Below are 20,728 nucleotides of genomic sequence, written 5' to 3'. Positions count from 1 at the left end.
GGTGCTCTAAGTGATTGTGTTAGTGAACAGGATAGTTTGAACTTGATTACATAGTCAGAACTGTTTTAATTAGAGCTCCAGCAACGATCAATGGATCAAGCTCATTAAAACTAAAAGACACAATGACTTTATTGTTGAATAGTCAAATAAATACCTTCACATAGCTGTGGAAAAAATATGATTTGTGCAAGAGTGTTACTTTTGGGTCAAGTACACGTGTGAATAGTCAGAGTCGTCGTCATGGTAACCGCAGATGATGAACGACTTTGTCTCCCAGTTGTTTTAACAGTTGTTTTAGGGCCCCAGTCACCCATCCACCTACATTCAACTCTCCCTACGAGCTGCGGCACGAGACTGTACGTTTTCACCCGTTAACAGTCTGGGCCTCCGGCACAGAGCCAACACAATGAGGAAATCTCAGTTTATGCACTATTTTGCCAGGCACAATATAGTCAAGGAGAGTTTATGGAAACACAGCCATTCTTTGGCAGTAATGTAAAGCGAGGGCTAGGTTTTGACCGCTGTGATGGATCTGCGATGGACACTAATGGACGTCCGGGCGGGCGTAGATGCAGGTTTCGCCTTCTGCACGCTGTGGAAAGAATTACACTGGAGTGTGCTGATTGCACAAACAATAGAGGAACGAATTAGCGAACAAAGTAGGAGTTTGCTGGGGCCAAGTTTTACCAGGCTACATATTTTATGGTGATTTCACCACTGAGACTAAACACATTCATCACTGATCTGAGAAGTTGAGCAGAAATAACAAGAATGAGCAGAGTGGAGGAGAAAGAAGATGGTGAAAGAATGAAGAATGACAGCATGTTGACAAAAAGAAACTGAGGTCCACTGGTAGAAGAAACACTAACTAAATGTGTTTTATGGACAAAGCTCTGAATACCATCCTTTAACAATACCTAATCTCTTTAAATATTCAGACATGTGTGTGTGTGTGTGTGTATATATATATATATATATATAAAAAACATCAGATGCAGAAGCCTTCTGGTTTCCGTTTCTAGTCTGACTAATCACGTTTGAGCAGTCTTTGTGGTGGGGACCAAAAGAGGCGGAACATATTGAAATATATGAAATGCATCAGCTATCTGACTTTTTTCTTTTATCTGCATTAATATACAGAAAACTGTTAATAGAGATTAGCCAACTGTGTCTGGACCCAAAACACATACATTGTTTAATGCGTAGAAACGTTTGACTCGGACTGTGAACAGTGTACAGTGTGAACGGACGTTCCACTTAGAGCAATATCCTTTTGACCTCCTGCTTCCGCTCTCACACCACTTCACGTTGCAGCTTTGCCTACTCAGATTCTGCGCACGACTCCTTGCTGCCACCTTCACTAAACCTCCACCTTGCTGCACAATCCCATTCTCCACCTCTGTCATAGGTAAAACAGCTTGAAATTAAAAAATGACAGACAGAGCGGTAAATCTACACATGATTACTGTTTTACTGTAAATGTTTCCTGACAACGAAGCTCTGATGCATCACTCATTTATTCCACGGCCTCTTTGCCCTCGAGCAGAGCCTCAATCATTCTGACATAAAAGTGCATAATGCTGCTATCAGGCTTGTGTTTGATCCAAGTTAGAAATTATGCTGATTGGACGAATTAACCACAGGAACTTTCCATAAATGAGTGTGTTTACAGCTTCAAAAGGATAATGAGAGACTTTAAAAAGGAATTGGAGGGAAGCACCGGAACTCCAGTGGATAACAGTAAAATGTTTGGCATGGATCACCATTAACAGCACAGCAGTGTCTTACAATGCTGAGTAAACATATGATAACAATTACTAACAGTTGTCATGTAAATGCGTCAGAATATAGTGTGTGACCACTTTCATCAAGCTATGTGGTAATTTTGTTCACTGCTGTATAGAAGTCAACAGTGTGGTTCCAGAAGTGAAAATCTCATACATTTTCTGAATAGAGAGTATAAGCCATAATATTTTAACCATCCAAGGTAGACTCACCACAAGCTACGAGAGTGTGAAACAATGTTATATGCTCCTGTAAAAGGTAAAAGTCTGAATAATATCAACTGCTGCGATGTACTACACTACCCACAATCCAATCAATCGGGTGTACTAGCAACGCCTCTGATTGGTGGAGCTAGCTGTTACCATGGAAATGTTTACCACTAACACGAAAATGATGTCCCATACAATTAGTTCAGTGATTCATTATGTTTACCACAGAGCAACTGTGATTTCCCTATCTAAAATGCTGTGGTTTTTTAGAGAGAAATCACAACAAGGTTCATTTGAAGAAGAAGCACATTTGGAAAGGGATAATTCCCAATGGTTTATGATTGAGTGGTTTCCTCACTCTGTTCTTGTTAGAACTGAGCTGAGGTGTTCTGACAGTCACTGTAATGCTCTATACGGGACACTGTCTGTTTTTGTGCTTATGTGCTTTGGTTGCGTATTACAAGATTCCACTTACAGGCGAATGATGTTCTTAACACTGAAGTTGTCCAGAGGAGAGATGTCCGGATCCTCTCCCTTCTCGTCCTGTAGAACAATCTGCTGGAGGATCCTGTCTAAGAGCTGCCAGTGCTGCAGGCTGCCACCACCGCGCTTATCTGGATGTGAGGTCACAGGCAGAACCAGTGAGGTAAGGCCGATTAAGTGGTAGATGTTCATAATCAAAAGTTGATCTGATGAGCATGTTTTTCACACCTCAGATACAAGAAAACCTATATGCAGCTACTCACATGGCATCTGCAGGCAGTGTTGTAGGATGGAGATGAGGTGGGGGTAGGAGTCGGAGTGGCTCAGCTTCTTCTTGATCAGCTCAAACATGGCACCGGCACTCTTGGTATCTACATGGGACTGTTAAAGGAGTAGAAGATAACCACTCGTAAATGGATTTTAAAACTGATATCTATTTTGGCAAATTGAGTCACACAGACAAAACAGTGTCGTGTCTGACAGGATAACCTGACAACAAAATAGACTGTTGTCTAAGGATAATTGTAGATTACTCACCATATCAAATCGTTTGGCCAGCTCTGAGTCATCCTCATTCCGCACCATCTCAAAGAAGTCCAAATGCCTGGGGAGAGAGAAGTAACAGCCGGTGATTAAAGAATTTTCTACGCCTTCGTTTAACCCTAATGCTGCATTTAAAGGCCAAGAGACCTGAAGCAGTCTTTCACAGCCCAAGCTTGCACTTAACTCTATTTTATCATCTTAATACTGGTTATTCCTCAACCTTTTTCCAAGTTACTAATGCTTGGAGTCTCAGAAACTCCATATCTAAAGCTTTGTTAAATACAATGATGATTGATAGAACTTCTTAAACAGAACCATCCCTCCAAAGTCTCCAGTAAGTCTATTTGGACGTCTGTCAATGAAGTTCAAATATACTAAAAACAGATCTTAGTATGACCTCTCAGATATAAGTGCCATCATTAAAAAAGGATAATTTGCATTTCTGTATGGAAATTAAAAAATAATTAATATATGCAGTACATAAGTTCATGTGTAGCCCAGAAAAATGTTGTGTAATAACAATGCTATTCTGGTTACTTATTCCTTCACCTTCATCATAAGCATGAGTCAAAGGTAAGGGTTACCACTTCCAGTACTTTTCTACAACCTTTAACAAGGCAGAGAAAGCCTCTAGCTGACCGAGAGGTTTGAACCCAGAACCTTTTCTACTGTGAGGCAACAGAACTAACCATTGCACCATCACAATTTTTAAAACATAAATCAGTGAGGTGTATGGGAAACACTGCAGAGGTAAAGCTTAAACAAAACACATGGGTGAAATTATTTTATCTGGTTGTGGAGTAATCGCTGATGATACTTTATTGGTCGTTGCTCATTAGGTCTCACTCTCACCTATCCAGAGTGGCGTTTTCATGTTCTCTGAGCTTGTCGATGACCGGCTGGATGCCCAACATCAGGAACTCGTACCTTAGGTGGAGGCGAAACTCCAGGTTGTCCTGGAAAGAGTTAGCAACAAGACAGGAGATTGTTATGAATCTTATCTGCAAAATACTGAGGAAAGTTTTACAGGAAAATACAGTCTGTTTAGAAGGATGACAAATTAATAGAGGACAAACAATGGCAGTGGAAAACAGGCAGTTGCAACTTTTATCAATAAGCACAATAGGATTAAAATGATTTATGCAGATATATAGTATTACAATCACCGAACAACCCAGAAAATCTGATCTGATCTAAATAATGACCATGACTTATTTTACTGCTACATTCAACTAAGTTTTCTCAATGCTTACTGACAGTGTGTATTTAAGATAAGACGTTTACACTGACCTCCCCAGCTCCAGCGTTCAGCACAGCATTGATGAAGGACATGATGGCCGTCTTCAGGTTGACCTCGTCTCTGTAGCGGCCTGTGCTCTTGTCCAGCTCATTCAGTAGAGTCTAAATGGTGAAGATTGATGGGAATATTAGTCGATGAACTGCTGTGACACAACATGCTGGAAAAGCTGGTAGCTTCTCACACCCTTAGCTCGCTCTGGCCCCCAGCATACTTCGGAGGCTTAATCATAACTCAAATCACAATTAAAAAGCCTCTTAGGTTCGGGATCACTCAGCTCCTGTGGTGTTAGCTTAGCACGAGGTGGTGTGATTTACCACAAAGCCCTGGGGATGTGTTAGATGTGGTTTGTTGACTCAGTCCTGCTAGTCACTAAAGCATCACACATTCCCTGACCTCCATAACTCTGGATGTCCTCACCTGGCTTTAATATGGCCTGTGTGTTGACTTAACCTAAGGCCAACAGTCTGAGGCGCTACAGCACGAGTCTCCAACTAATCAAAATGACCACAGCTTGATTCATCGGAGCGTTGCACTCAAATATTTTGTCTGCCCTTTCTCATAGTCACATAGTCTGCCCCATGTCTCCAGCAAAGGCTCCCCAAGTATGCGCGGAATGTTACAGCTGTTTTCTCCTCTTTCGATAAAGATTGCCTCAGTTCCTCTCACCTGGAACCGAGTCCTCTCAGCAGCGTATTTCTGGTAGTGGGCCATGGCCTGCAGCACCTTCTTGTGTCCATCGGGCACCAGGCACACCGCCCCGAGAATCTCCAGCACCGCCACTTTGGTCTTGATGTTCTCCGTCCGCAGGCTCTGTGAGATGGTGTTGATGCTCTGCGGGTGGGCCAGGACGTGAGCTCGGCCCTGCGAGTTGTTCATCAGGGCCTTGATGCAGCCAATGACAGAGGTGTGGACGCGGCTCTCGGACGTCTCGTAGTCCATGCTGCGCAGGAAGTTGAGGAGGCAGGTGAGGCCATCCAGCTCGATGAAGCGGGTGACAAACCTGATGGAGACATGGAGAACAAAGAGTATATATTTAGACAAGTATAATAGTTGAAAGGCACAAGTCTATGGAAAGGCAAGTTAATTATTTTTCCACAGCCTGGCAGTACCATCCAGAGAAGCAGTATAATAAACAAAATAGAAAAATCAAAACACAGATTGAAATATCCCAGAGCTCTAGGTGTCAAATTTACTTGCTTTTTCTGACCAACGGTCAACAACCAAAGGCATTAACTTTACAATAATCTGTATTTAACATTAATAGATTAAAGCAGTAAGATTTTAAGGGAATCAGTAAATCTTAGTTTTAATAAATATTTCGAAGTGATTGTTAATGTTAAGATTAACATTTGATGATTTAGTACAATTCCACAAGGGCCAAAATTGAAGTAGCAGACTCTGAGATATTTTCTGACTTTTAGTCCCCAAAAAAATCCTGATTCCTACATAATGTCTCTTTTACTCTCCCTGTCAAACTGAGGCAGTAATGATGGTGATGACCTCACTAATGAGATCACAGGGGGTCATTTTCTCAAATCTGAAATTCATCCATGTTGAATAGATAATCCACAGGATAGTGACCTTATAGTGTAAGATTGATGAGTTCCCCTTTCATAGACAAAGCATACTGACACGACTGAGGTGAATCATGATTACGGATGAGGTAATATATTAAAGTTTTATGTATGTTAATTAACAATCGTGATCCAATCAAGACTTAAACAAACAATAGAAGATAAAAACAGATGACTGGCTAACTGGATGGCAGTGTGATATCCCATTGTCATATGTTGTTTGCCAGAGAAGTTACAGCAGAGATGGAAAAAGCCACAGATAAAGCAGATATTACACAAATTAAAAGGCCACCTAAAAGAAATGGCCTGTTGCCTTAAATAAAATTGGAGATTTGACCATTATTGGAAACATTTTGGTAACATTTTAATAAAGATTAGTTACATATTATATATTTCAACTTTAAAGATTTGACACGCAAAGGTTATCCAAATTCCTGCTGAAAGCCCTTCATAGCTGAACCAATTAAAGGTCCAGGGCCTCTCTGGGAAAGAAGAAGATCTGCTGAATGACAGACGGGACATGTAAACATTGAGGGATGTCACATCTACTGAGCACACTGTGGGCTGACCTTCCCACTTGCTAAGATTCCAGATAGGCCTCATAAATTATTTCAAACAAATGAGGGCTTGTAAGACAAAATGAGAAAGAGGAGACAAGGACAAACAGAGGAAGAGAAAAGAAGGACGGAGACGGTCTGAGAGTGGAGATTTATCACCACTCATGGTAACAGATATGTTGTTTTGATGTCAAAAGCTTCATCGCCTCCCACTGCAGTCTTTGCTCAGGCAAGCATGCATAAAAAAACATGAACAAAAATGTAAATCATCCAATTATTTTCCTATACTCCCAACCACACATGATCAATCCCAGATTTCCAGTACTCACGTAAGCACACACACACACACACGCACACACGTTACCTGGCATGACCAGTAAATCTCTCAGAGATAATCCACTCATTCCCGGAGGCGCATGGATGAGATCAAGAAGATCATACTACATGCATGCATGCATACAGACAGCCGTCCTTGACAGAGAACCCAAATCATAGAGAACACACACAGGCTTTCAGCAGACACTGGGCTTCTTGTTTTAGAAGATGTCTTGGGCTCCACTCGACACCAAGGTGACGAAGAATACATTTCCAATATATTAGATATGGCTTTATTCAGATGTAAAACAGACATTGGAACCAAAGCAAGGTGAGACCGATCCAGCTGTTAAAAGATACTCATCTCGTAGCAGTGACAAGTCTTTGGCCTGTCAGACGAGTCAGGGGATAGTCATACGCCTGTCTATGAATTACGGGGCCACCTCAGAGTCTCCTGAGTGCAGGAGAAATTAGGCCGAACATCCTTGTGATTAATGTATGGAAAGCAGAGGGTGAGAGGTGCTGTTCTTGGAGCCTGGATTCAAAGGGGTGGTCGGGATTCAAAGCTTTGCTCGTTGGCTTCTTCGCTCTGTTGGTTTGCAAGGAGCTCGCCAGAAAAACACACACGTGCATCATCACCCAAAGCATGTGCATATACAGTGGAAGTGGAAGGGCAGATGCATGCATGCAAACATAAATGTGACGATCCAATGATATTCAACAGTGACTAATAATCTGCACTTTTAACTAAACCAAGGAAGCTGACATCCAGCCACTCTCCCTCCTCCTTGTCTTTCATTCTCCCTCCAGTGAGCACTTCAATCAATGGATCCCATCTCCTGCGACTTTGGAGTCTCCTCTTGTCTCCTCCGATCCGCTGACATTCACGCTCAGTCGACTGGCGTGCAGGCCTCCTCTTTTTTTCCCTTTTCTTTTCTCCCTCTCTCTTTTTTTTTGTTTTTGGAACAACCACTGCATTCTTGAAAACCCGCTGGGGTTGCGTTCAAGACAACTGCTGCATACGATATGAGCTTAGGCAGAGCTGAACAATACGCAGGCCGAGCCAACTACACGCAAACACACACACAAAGTTCTCCAGACAGACAAAAGAAAGAAGTGAGGACTAACACTTGGAATGAGACAAGACTAAACACAAGTGAACAAAAAATGACTGCTATGTGCGTTGAGTCAGGGCCAAGGCTGGTCGCAGGTAATGTTAGGTTAGCTGCAGATAAAAATTCTGATGGAACCCAGAGATATTTACTTTTTATTATATTATTAAATAACTACCAATATTGCATGTGATCCATCTTTATAGAGACCATTAATCTCTGTTTATCAGTAAAGCGTAAAACCCCCTCAACCAGAGGCAGACAATAATCAAAGTGAGTAGGACAATGTTAAAAACTAATCCAGATGCTCAGAAGTAAGTTCAGAAATTCATTCCAACAAAATGGCATGTTTGAGCTACACAGACAAAACAGTCTGGCTCTTCAAACTAAGGTTGACCCCTGTGTGGCAGACAGTCGGTCAAGAGTTCACCCTGCGCCGTCAAAGCCTGACCACACACCTCCAAACACACACGCACAAACTGAAGTGACCATGTGCTCTCATGCCTCTCCTCTGTCCTTCATGTAATCACCACGTTCACACACACAGACACTTAACATCTCCTTCAAACATCCACTTACCTAACCCAAGGCACAAACACACACACACACACACACACACACACACACATTCTGTCTGTTCTACTATAAAAGGGTCAGAATATGGACAAGAGCCCAGGAAATTCTACAGAGGGTGCCGGTAAAAACTAGATGACCGAGTCACACAATATCACCACCACTCTCACTCAAATAAATGTTACTTGATGTGAAGCCCAGTGTGTAAAATAAAAGGGCTGAAACAACGACTAATAAACAGATAACTGACACACATGGACGCATATGTGGAGCTAACAATAAAAGCCCTGGACACCATGCACATCTGTAACGTGTAGTAAAGTTGCATGGCATGCACAAGATGTTTTAATGGACTGGGTTTATCACTGAATCCACAAGGAGCAGTTTATATATGTTTATACTGTATATGTGTAGGACTCAAGCTCTGGCTTCTGTAACTTAACGAAGCCAAGAGCACACATACAGAGCCGTTAATCAAACACTTAAATACACACTTAAGTACACCACTGATTTACTATTGCACTCTTATAACAATAGCATAAGGCTGTTGGACTCTAGATGGACAGTAAAAGAGGATCAACATTTATGCTGCAGAACTAAAGAAATCTACTTTTTGTACCACATATTCTTTTTTTCTAATAAAAACTTTCCATCCGTCTTACCCACAATGCAACTTCAATGCATTGCAGACAGTTCATTTGGAGATTTGGGTGTGCTATGCTAGTAATGGCTAGCTTAGCCTTATGGGCTGCTAACGTCAAACAACTTTTTTGAACTCAAACCTTCAGATTTGTATTCCCTTTCAAACTTGCAAACTTCCGCCACAGATAATGTTGACTCTAGTGACATCACTTGAGGCTCTCTATTTAAGCTGCAAAGATTTCCCATCTCTCCCTTTGCTTTAAAATGTCTGTCCATTGAGCCATTTCACCACCCCAGCCTCCACATGTGGGCTCCAATAGGGTTACAAATATGCACTCATCACTTTGTATTACATCAATGTAATCATATCTGAAGGGGTGATGAAGTCAGAACCTTGGCGCCAAACTACTATGATCTGCTGCTGCAGTAGTCATTTCAAACGTGAGTTGTCTGAAATGCAGTACAACTCACCGACACCTGTAAACAGACTTCTGTGGATTTTCACTTCATCAAACATTAGCTGAGAAAGTAGATGAACAGTTTACCTCCCTGTAACTCTAGTGCTTTGACTCTATGTTTGTGGCTCTTAACAGGGGCAAAGAGGACGTATGTAGTTAGATGAAAAGCCAACTGTAATGGGGATTACAGTAAAGGCAGATTATAACCCCTGTGCCTCACGCCATAATTTTCCCCCACCCTCCATCTGCAGACACGAACCTCCCTCAGCAGCAGGATCAGTCTCTTCAAACCTGCCTGTATCTACCCAGCCGGCCGTCTCTTCTCTCCACTTCCCACCTAAGGAGCAAAGGGTGAGAAATCTGCGCTCTGAGAGAAGCAAAAACATGGTTCCATCCAAGACCCTTTCAAGGTGCGATATTCCACTCCCCCCGCTAATGTAACTAGTAATATGTATAAACAGATATAAAGTTCACCCTCTTCTAACAGAACCTTTGAGAGATCCGGCGGCAAAATGTTATGAGGGATAATATTTGCATGTGGTGGTAGTGAATCGTCCAAAGGGTTATTGACACAGGAGCGAGGGGAACGGCTGCAGTCGACTCGAGTCAATATTCTTGCTGGAAGAGATCTGCGGACACAATGTGCATGAGAGCCGTTCTGGGAAGCATCGCAATGCTCCGCTGACGTGAGCCTGGGACTGCAGTGCATCCTGGGCCAGCGCAGCCTCCGTGACCTCCATGAAAATCGTCCCAGTCCTTGTGAAGTTATTCCACCAACGACATGACAGTGATTGAGGGGCACGATGTTTTGGATAGAAGAATGCCCACACAGCACGCTCATCAACGCAGACATAGAGCAGATGTGCAGATGACTCAGTAGGTCAACACTGCTCGTGTAAGTGCACTTAACAGCGTAGTTAAAACCCACTGAGCTCCTATGTATTTCAATATCTGGAAGCGAAAGTGAAATCTACACCAGGGCATGCAGATGTGATTTGACTAAACAGCTGGCTGTGGCAGTTTGTCTTCACATACTGGCCCTCACATGCACACTCAGTCTTCTGTGAGTAAACATACATTCCCGTTGTGAGCGTTCAGGCTCCATTTGACAGCTGATAAACAAAGCAATAACTGCTGGCAGGGAAAAGGTTCAGCTGTAAATTCAAGTGGAAGAATAATTCAGCCAGTTTTCCAAGTGTCTAATTTTTTATGGTTGTTTATCACATCTGGGCCATTAAATTAGATGAACAATTATAGCTATCAAAAGCTAATTTCTGGTAAATGGTAAAGTATGGCATCACTCACGGTAGGAATAAGATCTGCCTGCTTACATACAGTCAGGGTTCTCTGAAATAGTGATGTGTTGTACCAAGTTATCCTGCCCTCATCAGTTCACAGCTCCTGCATTAGTTGCTGTGCTTCTGACATTTAAAACACAAAAGGACTGATACAAGTGAAGAAAGCACTCCACTAAGCAGATCTTTAAAATCTTTTAGTTTTGCTTATTCCTGCTTGTGTAATACTTAATGATTTACTGCTCACCACTTAAAGCCTATTGACCTTTATAATTAAACAACCTGAGAAAAAGACCAAAACGATTTAGATCCAGAACACTACAGCCACACAGTAACATGTGATGAGGATCACAAGTAGGCCATGAAGTTACAGCATCACAAATCAAAAAGGTGCAGTACCACCTCAGTTTGAATTAGTTTACACAAAACAGAAATTTGAACATAAAGGGGATCTAATGAGGTTTGGGTGTTGGAAATGAACATGCACACTTTTAAATGACTTTGTAGTCTTTGTTCATATCACATTCCATATACGGTAACTTGCAAGAGACCACATGAGCAAAACCTTGTCACCTTGTCATTTCAATGGCTTATAATCTGCCTGTGAGTGAAAGTGACATCCGTGGGTGGCTTGTTGACAATGTGCTGCCTTTGTGCGCTCCGCCTGGCACCCTGCACGCCGACGATGTGCTTGGGTCCTGTGGCCCTGCAGAGCGGGCTGAGGGCACAAGGACACCTCTTCACAACCAGACCCAGCTGCCTCGGTGAAATGCCAGAAGGAAGGAGGGTGGGGGCTGTTTCAGGCAGTCATCCAAAGGCAGGCATGAATCAAGGCTCAATACGGATGGACACCACCATGTCTCACAAAATGCCGCCATAAAGACAATATGCGGACACAAAGGGGATACAGAAGTGTCCCTTTCCCACAAAAGGGACACACTGTCTCTTTGTGTGCGATACATAAAGAGGCTGCTTAGGTGAGGTGCTCAGATGTCGCCCAGACATCTTTTCACCCATTTGTCACAAAGCTTAGACTTGGCGGGACATGAACACACTGCACAGGCTTTCCCTGAACACCCATATTTCGTCGTACACACCTGCTACCCACATCACGGCTACAGTACTTAAAAACATCTGCGTGCTAATGAGCTATGACTCACAGAACGGGTGCAAATGCATTACTGAATGGTGTTGACCAAGTCACTTCAGCCACCATTGATGAGGTAAATTAAGTACCGTTGAATATAATAGAGGGAGTGAAAGTGAATACGTGAGAGAGGAAAGTAGAACCTGGAAACAAGGTTGGGGGAGTTCTTCTCTTTTCTGACACGCTGCCATAACTCAGCAAACAGTTTTTGACCACATACCACATTATCAGTTTGAAGTGTCCACCACACCTTGATATGCATAACAAGTAAGTGTTCACAACTCCCCCTCTTAACGTTAAACCTTATACCTTTCAGACTGCACTTTATGTGTTGTATATTACTTTAAGTAAATATGACATGTATCTTCTGAGGTTGATTATAAACACTTTAGACAGTATTCCAATATTGGGCTAATCCTTTGTCTTGTTTTAGCTGTTTTAGAGGCATTATGTTTTCAGGTTGTCCATCCATCCCATTCTTAGGAACACAATATCTGAATAAGAACATCAACATGTTGAGGGAATTTTACTAGGACTCAAAGATTACCCGATAGGATCTCATTGGTCTCAGGTAAAGGTCACAGTAACATTATAGGAGTCTGGAAAAGATATTTATGTAGACTGAAACTGCACTGGTTGGCAGAGACATACAACCACTGTGCAGTATTTCTAGTTTGTGATGGATGTTGTTATAACATAGTGTGCATAGTGTTAAAATATTAAATATAGCTAAAGCAATTAGTGTGAGCTTTTCCATACCCATATTTAACTGTTGGGATATTTGATGTGGACCAGTATAAATAACACGTCCATCCATGATGAAAGCATATACTGCAACATCAGTAAGAGGTGATTACTCGGCACCGTAAAGAATACATCAAAGATCAGCTTTATATACAATTATCATAATAAATGGTTTACTGTGAAGGGACAGAAGCAGCAACCTTTCTAATGACTTCCATGTTAACTCTAGAAGCGGCCTCTTGCCAACCTTTGTCCAGGATGAGTAGTTTGAAAACCCATACGTACACAGATACAAACAATTATGGTTACAGGCGTGTTCTAAAACACACACAACCCAGACATGACCCAGACACTTAAACTGTCCTGAGTTTTTTGTCATTCTGCACATTAGCTCTGTCACTTAGTAGCTCCCCTTGAGAAAACTCAACAACCCCAGTTCGGTCCAGACCACTGCATCACACAACTGGCACGATTGACAGCGCCAAAGCAGCTGCTGACGTGGTGAGACAGAGGCAGTTTGTATTAGTGGGCTGTCCAACGTCCTTGAATGTGTCTTATTGGTGATGAGTGAGCCTAACAGCTGCAGTGTAGGGGAAGAAAAACTTGAGTCTAGATATATATAAATATAATCTAAAAATATATTTAATTGCTGGTATTTCAGTTGTAAGTACGTAGGACCCTTTGCCCTGACAACAGACAGTGATATCTTTCCTGTAGCATGTTACAAAATTAACTGGATTTAATGTGTGTGAAATTCCCTCAACACGTCAAATAGTAGGAGTGCATGATGGATATGGATCGCACCATACAATTCTCAGAATGGTCTGCAGCAGAGGAAAAGTGCAAAGAGTGTTGGTAAACGGGGAGATTCACTCACCTCATTGGCTGAGTGCGAAGGGCTGTCTTCAGATCTTCCACCACCTTGTTCCTCATTTCCATTTCCTCCTCATCAAAAGCAAACAGGGTCTGCATCTGCCAAAAAAATAAAAAATAGACTCATACTCCTGAATTCTAGCTTTACCATAGCCCACACTGGATGCATTACTTATTGGCATGCATTCTGAATTTTTCACTTATAATAAAGCTTTTTGTTGTTTCTACTAGGTCAACCTTAAATCATAACTTGGCAGCAATATGACAGCACCAGTACACGCTACCTCTTCTTTATAAGTAAATGTGCTTGTTTCAATTAGTCCTAGCAGCACACAATCAGAGCCTCATTAGTAGGCTGATATTTCAGGCACCACGAATCAACAGATCAAATGTATACTTTTATGTTTCTTTGAAAGAACTGTTTGAAGTTATAGACACATGCCAAAACAAGCCATGCAGACAATTAGCTCCAATCACGCTTTCAACAGACAGGGTGATTAATAAAAAAACACTTAGACCAGGGGTATAGTGTTAATGCATTTCTTCATCACATAAAGGCTTCCCTCAACAACATTAAAGAGCTACTGTGCTCCCATTAGTCAGGGCCATAGGGCTTCTGTTTAGCCTCTCCAGGCTTTTTTCCATGTCAGCCCACTGCCAAGTGCTAAGGTTCAAACAATGAGCGGTTCAGCAGTGGAGAGATCTAGTCACAGTGGCAGCCCATTGATTTGCTTAAATGTCACCCTGTTTTCCAGCCTTTAAACCCTTAAAAATGGGTCAAAAACAGGGTGGAAATATTCTCGGTATGACTGCTTTGGACAAACTGCACCCACATGGCAAACTGAAGCAACCCCATGTTTGACTACCTAACAGCAGCTCTGGTCTGTCCAGTGAGCGAGAGTGTTTAATCTAGAAACAGCGCAGTCAAAACATCCATCGTGTCAACTTAGCCTCAACTCCAGATGGTTCAAGGACCCTGTGCCAAGAAGTAAAAGCTCTGGCTCCGGTTTCTCTCAACGAATATGCTCGTAGTCAATGGGAAGTTGGACACAACAAGTGTTGGAGAGAGTGAATGATTTGGTCGTGCTGCGAGCCAGTTCACCATGTCAATGAGTCTGGCCAAATGACTCCTTCCTACATCTGGTATTTGTAAGCTCGATCTAACCTGTGGCCAACATGCACATAAGGATATTATTATAGCTGGTTGGTAAACCAGCAGAAGGCACTTCCCTGAATCCTTATTATGGGAAGAGCCCCCTAGAGCCAGAACTGCACCTTCAAGCTAGTCGTCATTGCGTTGTTAACTGAGTGAGTGATGAGTGCAGCTCATCAAAACCTTAATTTCATCCATGTGCGTCACTAATGCTTCCAGTAAAAAAAGCATTTGTTCAAAATAAATGAAGGCAAAACAACATTGTTTTTTCACCAAAATTGCAAAGTCAGACATAGGCACAAAACCTAATTAAGCTAACAAAGTACTGGCTGTAACCGAACTAATATCCTGTTGTTCCCCTGTGGCTAAAAACTAACAACTGAAATTTAGTGTAATGATGTGACTGGAAACAAGTGGATTAAACTGTCCTGTTGAAAGACAATTAATTATAATGTGGTAAAATTACCAATATCTTTTCTCCTTCAAAGCTGTTTTGTGTGATTGCTTTTTTCGAAACACCTGAATTTTCAGTTTTCAAGTGAACGAAAATTGTTTGACTAAGTGCTAAAGAGTTGAAAACAGGGTGTGTTATTTTAATGTAGAACATTAAATTGACTTGTGTCAATAACATGAAGGCAGGTTTTTCTCCACTACCTAACTGACTGATCAATGGCTCCAAGGTTGTTTTTGCATTTTGCAATGCTAGTTTGAATCCCTATTTTGAGGTTGTGAGGTGCAATTGTGATTTCTGTGCATTTCTTCACATCACTGAGAAATAACAGGCCTTTCTCCTTGCCACTGTTTTGGATCTCTTTTTCTGTCCATCTTCAGAAAAGCCCATCCAGGTGGGCGTTGTGAGGCCCCGCACACGAGCGTGGACACAGCAGGGCTGCAGAAACTCTTGTCAGAGTCACGAGGACATTTCACTTATCACTCAGTGGCCAACAAGAAGCCCCAGGGCTCTGACATGCTTTTATGAATGAACATCCAAGATGCTGGTTGTACACTAATCTCTCTGGGCGGCAAAGCGAAAATGAGCTCATCCAGTAACCTCGGCTACTGTGGAAGGGGCTGTCCCTGGTGAGTGAGCTTGTATCTGTGAGCCAAGCTATGAAGTCATGGACAAGCGGAGCACCTCCAAATTTTTGAAAATGCTCTCTTGTCAAGATTCTGTCTGGAGCACAGTGGTGGAGCAAATGGAGGACTGTAAGTGGGGGTGCAAAAGTGACTCAGGAAGGCGAGGAAATTGGTTGGAGTTATGGTGAATAAAAGAGATGTTGCTGAAGTGGCGCTTGAACAAGAGACTACTTGTGCAACAAAAGGGAATAGGGACCGCAAAAAATATCTTCTTTCATCTGTTGAAAGAGTCGTAAAATCTGAATTGTCTTTTTGCAAGGAAAACCAATTCATCCAAGGATAACATTTCAGGTGTTTCCAATGTGAATCAACTTGTTTTACTTTCTTTTTCTTCAAACAAGTATCCCCCACCTCCTCTACAGTATTAGTGCAATTACTTATACTGACAATTTTTTAAACCAGTGGAATAAAATGGAAATATCTTATACCGGCAAAATTTGACACTAGCTTTAAAGCAATGCCAACATTTTAAAACTCTACACATACCATACAGCAGACTATAAACAAATGATTTGCAGAGTGCAAAGACCTGCTTTACAGTAGTATGGCAAAAAGAAAGAAAAAGAAAGGCTGAAACATAACTCTGACAGTTTGTCTGACATCTAATAGCACAGAGGCACCGCTACAGCCCCTGTGGATTTTAAGTTCTTGGCAACTTACAAATCAGTGCTTTCCTTTAACTTCACTTAAAATACAGTGTATGTCTATGTGAGTCTGCGTTTGTGCCTATGTGCAGTCTAGGCTTTAAGAAAATGACAGAAAAATACTTTTTCCAGAGCTCAGGTACCGGTGCTCCGTTCAGAGGTAACTCCTTCTCGTCCCATAAACAAAAACAGCTGTAAAAATAGCAACATTCAATGTGGGTTGTTGGCCCAGGTGTGTTTGCCAGAACAGCAAACAAAATAGCAATAAACAGATATTAGATGCCATTACATTTTGGCCCTAAGTTTAAGGTGGTCTATATAAGCTATTGTTGAACCGTTTATCCCCATGGCCTGGAAAGACTGGTAAATACTAGACTACATTAAGTGGCAAGAAGAAAAATACAACAACAAAATAAACCAACTGAAATGCTGAAAAATTCATTACTGATACAAGAGGCTCCTGCTAGACTGTCTCCACTTTTAACTTGTAAGTCTCTAAATTTCACATTTACTTGTCATCTTTTAAGAGAAACTCTAAAAAAATGTCATGTTTTACGATTTCCAAACATTTGGGAGCCAACTCGTCATCTACATAAGGTCTCAGGGTCAGAGGCCACTGGCGCGGACCAGTCAATGGCCAAATAAGAGAATCTTACACAACAGCAGTAACTGTATAAAGTATAACTGAGATCATGGTAGAAGACAGTTTTTTAAGTGGTATCGTGTTGTTTATATTGGCAGCGACGTAGGCCAGAAATAATGAATCTGGTCATCCTGGCTTTGCTCCGTGTCTTTGACATTCATTCCCACTGACTCGACTGCTGAGTGTCTAAATAGCCTGTTTGTCATCACAGTGTGTGTGAATGCTGGGGTCACAGCAAAGGAATGTGGTCATGCACTTATAACAAGCAGTCAGCGGGGAGATGATAAAAAGCGAGCCAAGAGAGAAATCTGAGAAAGAATGGCTGAGTGAACAGTGACCTCTGAGAAGTGCAAGTCAGAAGCCTGAAGTAAAGTTAAACACGCTCTCTTCAAATAGAGGGAGACAGACATTCAGACAGACAATGAGTTTGACTTACAGCAGCCATGGAGTTGATGCGGTCAATGTAGTAGTCGGGCCAGCTGGTGGCCAGCTTGTTGGGGTCCTCTTGCTCCTGTTAGTGGACACAAAGACAGACTGAATCAAACACAGCAACATTAATTCAGTTCTTGAATAACTCACAGCTTTTACACGCATCCACACTGTTCAACATTTCTCTGTTGCCGTTTGAATGTAGGCTAGATAGATACCTAAATATGTAGGATTCCTATCCAATCCTACCATCAAAACTTTGACTGATCTTTTTCTAACAAGGGAAAAGAAGCTGTCATTGAATACGTTTACATGGAAACCAATATGCTGACCTCTGACCATATTCTGAATAAGATATTTTTTCCAACATGATGATTATATGAGTTGCTAATAGAATATTCCATTCATATTCCTGGTAACATGTTACAGAGCAAAGTCTCATTATAACTCACGTCCTACAACTTCTTGACACTCAAACCCAGGGAAAGAGTTGCCAAGCAGTTGGTAACTGCAGTATGTCGATGTTGCAAAATGCTGTAAAAGTTCCAATAGGACATTACAATGCTATTAAGACATGTTATTGTCTTAATGGGAATATTTGTGACCATGTAAACGTGTCTGATGAGCACATGAAACTAGACTTACAGTTTTGAATGCTTGGACACATTTGACAGAGGTCTGGAAACAGTCTATTCCTAATGATTATGATGATGCCCTGACCTTTCCTGTAGAACCTTACTGGGAATTTAGCCCATGACAAGGTATCTAAAAGGACAGAATGATGGCTTTACATGGAATTTGATGTGAATATTTATGTTTCATATTCATGTAACCCAGTGACTTTTCCATAAGATGCAACATCAGCCCAAAACTACTTCTTGTGCACAAGAAACATGGGCCAACTAGACTTATGCTGTTCAGGTGGCCAAGACTTTCCATTCTGAAACACCATCATGTTCATTACAATCCAACATACGGGTTGACTGTGATGAACCCTGCAGCCTCTTGGGTTGCATTGGCACTTCTGCAAGGGAGCTACTTTAATTTCATACTATTTACTTTCTGTTTTCTACCATAACTCAATACCTCAATATCCACATGAAGCCTAAATGGATGGGCCAGTGCAGCCCATAACACTGCTCACTTGTCTTGTATTGCACAGAGATAGAAAAGGGGGGGAAAGGGAAGATCTTGAGGAACAAAGTGCACTCCACAATCATTTTCAAATAGCCCGTCAGAGATATAGTTTGTCCAGAAGAATCCAGGGAAGCGTGATGCCACGAGCAAACCAAGGCACAGGGGAATACAAAGACCACGTTCCTTGTTCACATCTGGTCTTGTTTAGCTTGGAGCGCTGGTGGAGCGTACTTGTTGCTCTGTGTGCATGTCAGCAAGAGTTTGAAACGCATAGTATGCCACATTCGTGTTAAACTGGTTTTGTAATATACAAGAGTAATCCTATACCAATGCTTTAAGTGTATGTTTCTTCAAAAGCCTTTTCTTCAACACACAGTGGGTGTCTTGGCTGTCTTCAGGGTTCAGAAGACTTTGTTTTCTTCTTGCTCTGTCATGTATTGAGTGTGAAAGCCATATAACATAAGTTCAGATCCCTTTCCTACATAAAGCTGCAGAAAACTTGAGTTCAACTTAAGTTACTTTATGTAAGGCCATATTAAAAAGAAACAATCATTCAATGGCAGTACATCTGTTTAGAGTAACAAGCATACTATAAAAGTTAATTATTATGCCGTTCCACCAACAGATTATTCTTGAGTTTGTCATTAAACTACAGTATGCAGGGGCTTAAAGGGCATCCATGTTGGAGCAAGAGCTCATCATGTCCTTTTGGGTTCCCTCTTTATATGGAAAATCTATATTTTGGGCCAACAAATACCTGCATTTCTAAAACACTAATTCAATATTTGCATTGTGGCACGACACAGACAAAAGCGAATTATATTTTCTGTTGATTAAAGCAGGTGAACTCTTTGATTGTGCCAGGACATAAAATCCTTTTATTTCCTCCAGTAACCCAATAACCCAGTAACAAGAGCTGAACTGAGCAGCAGAAACAGCAAAGCTTAAATGTATATGGCTGGGTTGGTGTATGTGGATTGCAGTCCTTGACCAGCGTTTCTGATCTGCAGCATTCTGTGTCAGAATTTGAGCTCCAGCTAAATCGCTCAACTGAAACAAAAACAATAGGGCTCACTGTACCACTCAGCTTGTGTTTTCCACCATGCTGCTGACACACTCAGGACACAATGCCAGACAGATCCTGACGCTGAGATTAACAACTTAACTGCCTCGCTCTCTGGCCCTTCAGCCAAATTACAGCCGCCGACACACCCTCAAAAACATGTCGAGTCCAATGCAACATTTACTCTGGCAGTTTCACGAGCCCAAATGAAAAGCAAAATACTGTAATTATCGTCTCGTTTTGGGGCAAAATGAAAAAATCCGACATGTGAGGTTTGTTTTGGGGGTCACATTTGGGGGTCACATTTCCTGAATATTTACCCTTTAAATGGAAATTCCAGGAGCTGCAGTGATGCTAAGTTTGTTCTCATGCACTGCTTGCATGATCAAACCCTTCTGGGAGTTAATCACATTTGATGACTGGTATTAAAAACGTTCTGATAAGACGCCAGTTTCCATAGAGTGGAGCCTGGATTAAAACAAAAGTGCAAACACCAGACGACGTTGGATGTGGATGAAGAGTTTGTGCTGTAAGTGCACACATTTGAATGAAAGTGCTGAACACTCATGTTCTTGTATCTGTGAGCCAAGCTATGAGAGCTCTTCTGCTTTTGGTTTTCTGGGTGAAAACATCCCCGTCGTGTGCTCCACTGCGACAGTTTAAGGTCAAGCCTGTCACTCTATTACAGCAATTACACACTTTCACTACACCGTACATTCCTTGTGTCTGGTGACATTAAATATGATTTACAGGAGGACAGGAATCCCCAACAGTGTATCAGCTATATTTGCTTAATGTGCTCCTCTTGTTACAAGCATCTGTTGAGGGATATATATTTTTTCTGTGAAGACTCAAATACCTGACTAAAATACACAGTTCAAGAATATGTCCCTGTGTATTGGGCAGACGCTT

At 41.7% G+C, this 20,728-nt stretch overlaps 1 protein-coding gene across 6 annotated transcripts in view; it reads right to left on the bottom strand.

Moving 5' to 3' along the window:
• daam2 (dishevelled associated activator of morphogenesis 2) overlaps window positions 1–20,728 on the bottom strand; it is a 101,727-nt gene that overhangs the window by 25,359 nt on the left and 55,640 nt on the right. For all 6 annotated transcript variants that reach the window (XM_034575520.1, XM_034575519.1, XM_034575517.1 and 3 more), the window contains 8 exons: window positions 17,624–17,698; window positions 13,615–13,709; window positions 4,987–5,320; window positions 4,311–4,421; window positions 3,873–3,976; window positions 3,015–3,081; window positions 2,741–2,858; window positions 2,470–2,608 (listed from right to left, as the gene is read on the bottom strand). In XM_034575520.1, the coding sequence (XP_034431411.1) occupies window positions 2,470–2,608; window positions 2,741–2,858; window positions 3,015–3,081; window positions 3,873–3,976; window positions 4,311–4,421; window positions 4,987–5,320; window positions 13,615–13,709; window positions 17,624–17,698 (1,043 nt within the window). The remainder of the gene's footprint in view (window positions 1–2,469; window positions 2,609–2,740; window positions 2,859–3,014; window positions 3,082–3,872; window positions 3,977–4,310; window positions 4,422–4,986; window positions 5,321–13,614; window positions 13,710–17,623; window positions 17,699–20,728) is intronic.

The sequence above is a fragment of the Hippoglossus hippoglossus genome, chromosome 22, assembly GCF_009819705.1.
Source record: "Hippoglossus hippoglossus isolate fHipHip1 chromosome 22, fHipHip1.pri, whole genome shotgun sequence".
Taxonomy (NCBI): domain Eukaryota; kingdom Metazoa; phylum Chordata; class Actinopteri; order Pleuronectiformes; family Pleuronectidae; genus Hippoglossus; species Hippoglossus hippoglossus.
Note: the sequence above shows the minus strand (reverse complement) of the source record. Positions and strands in the feature narration are given on the sequence as shown.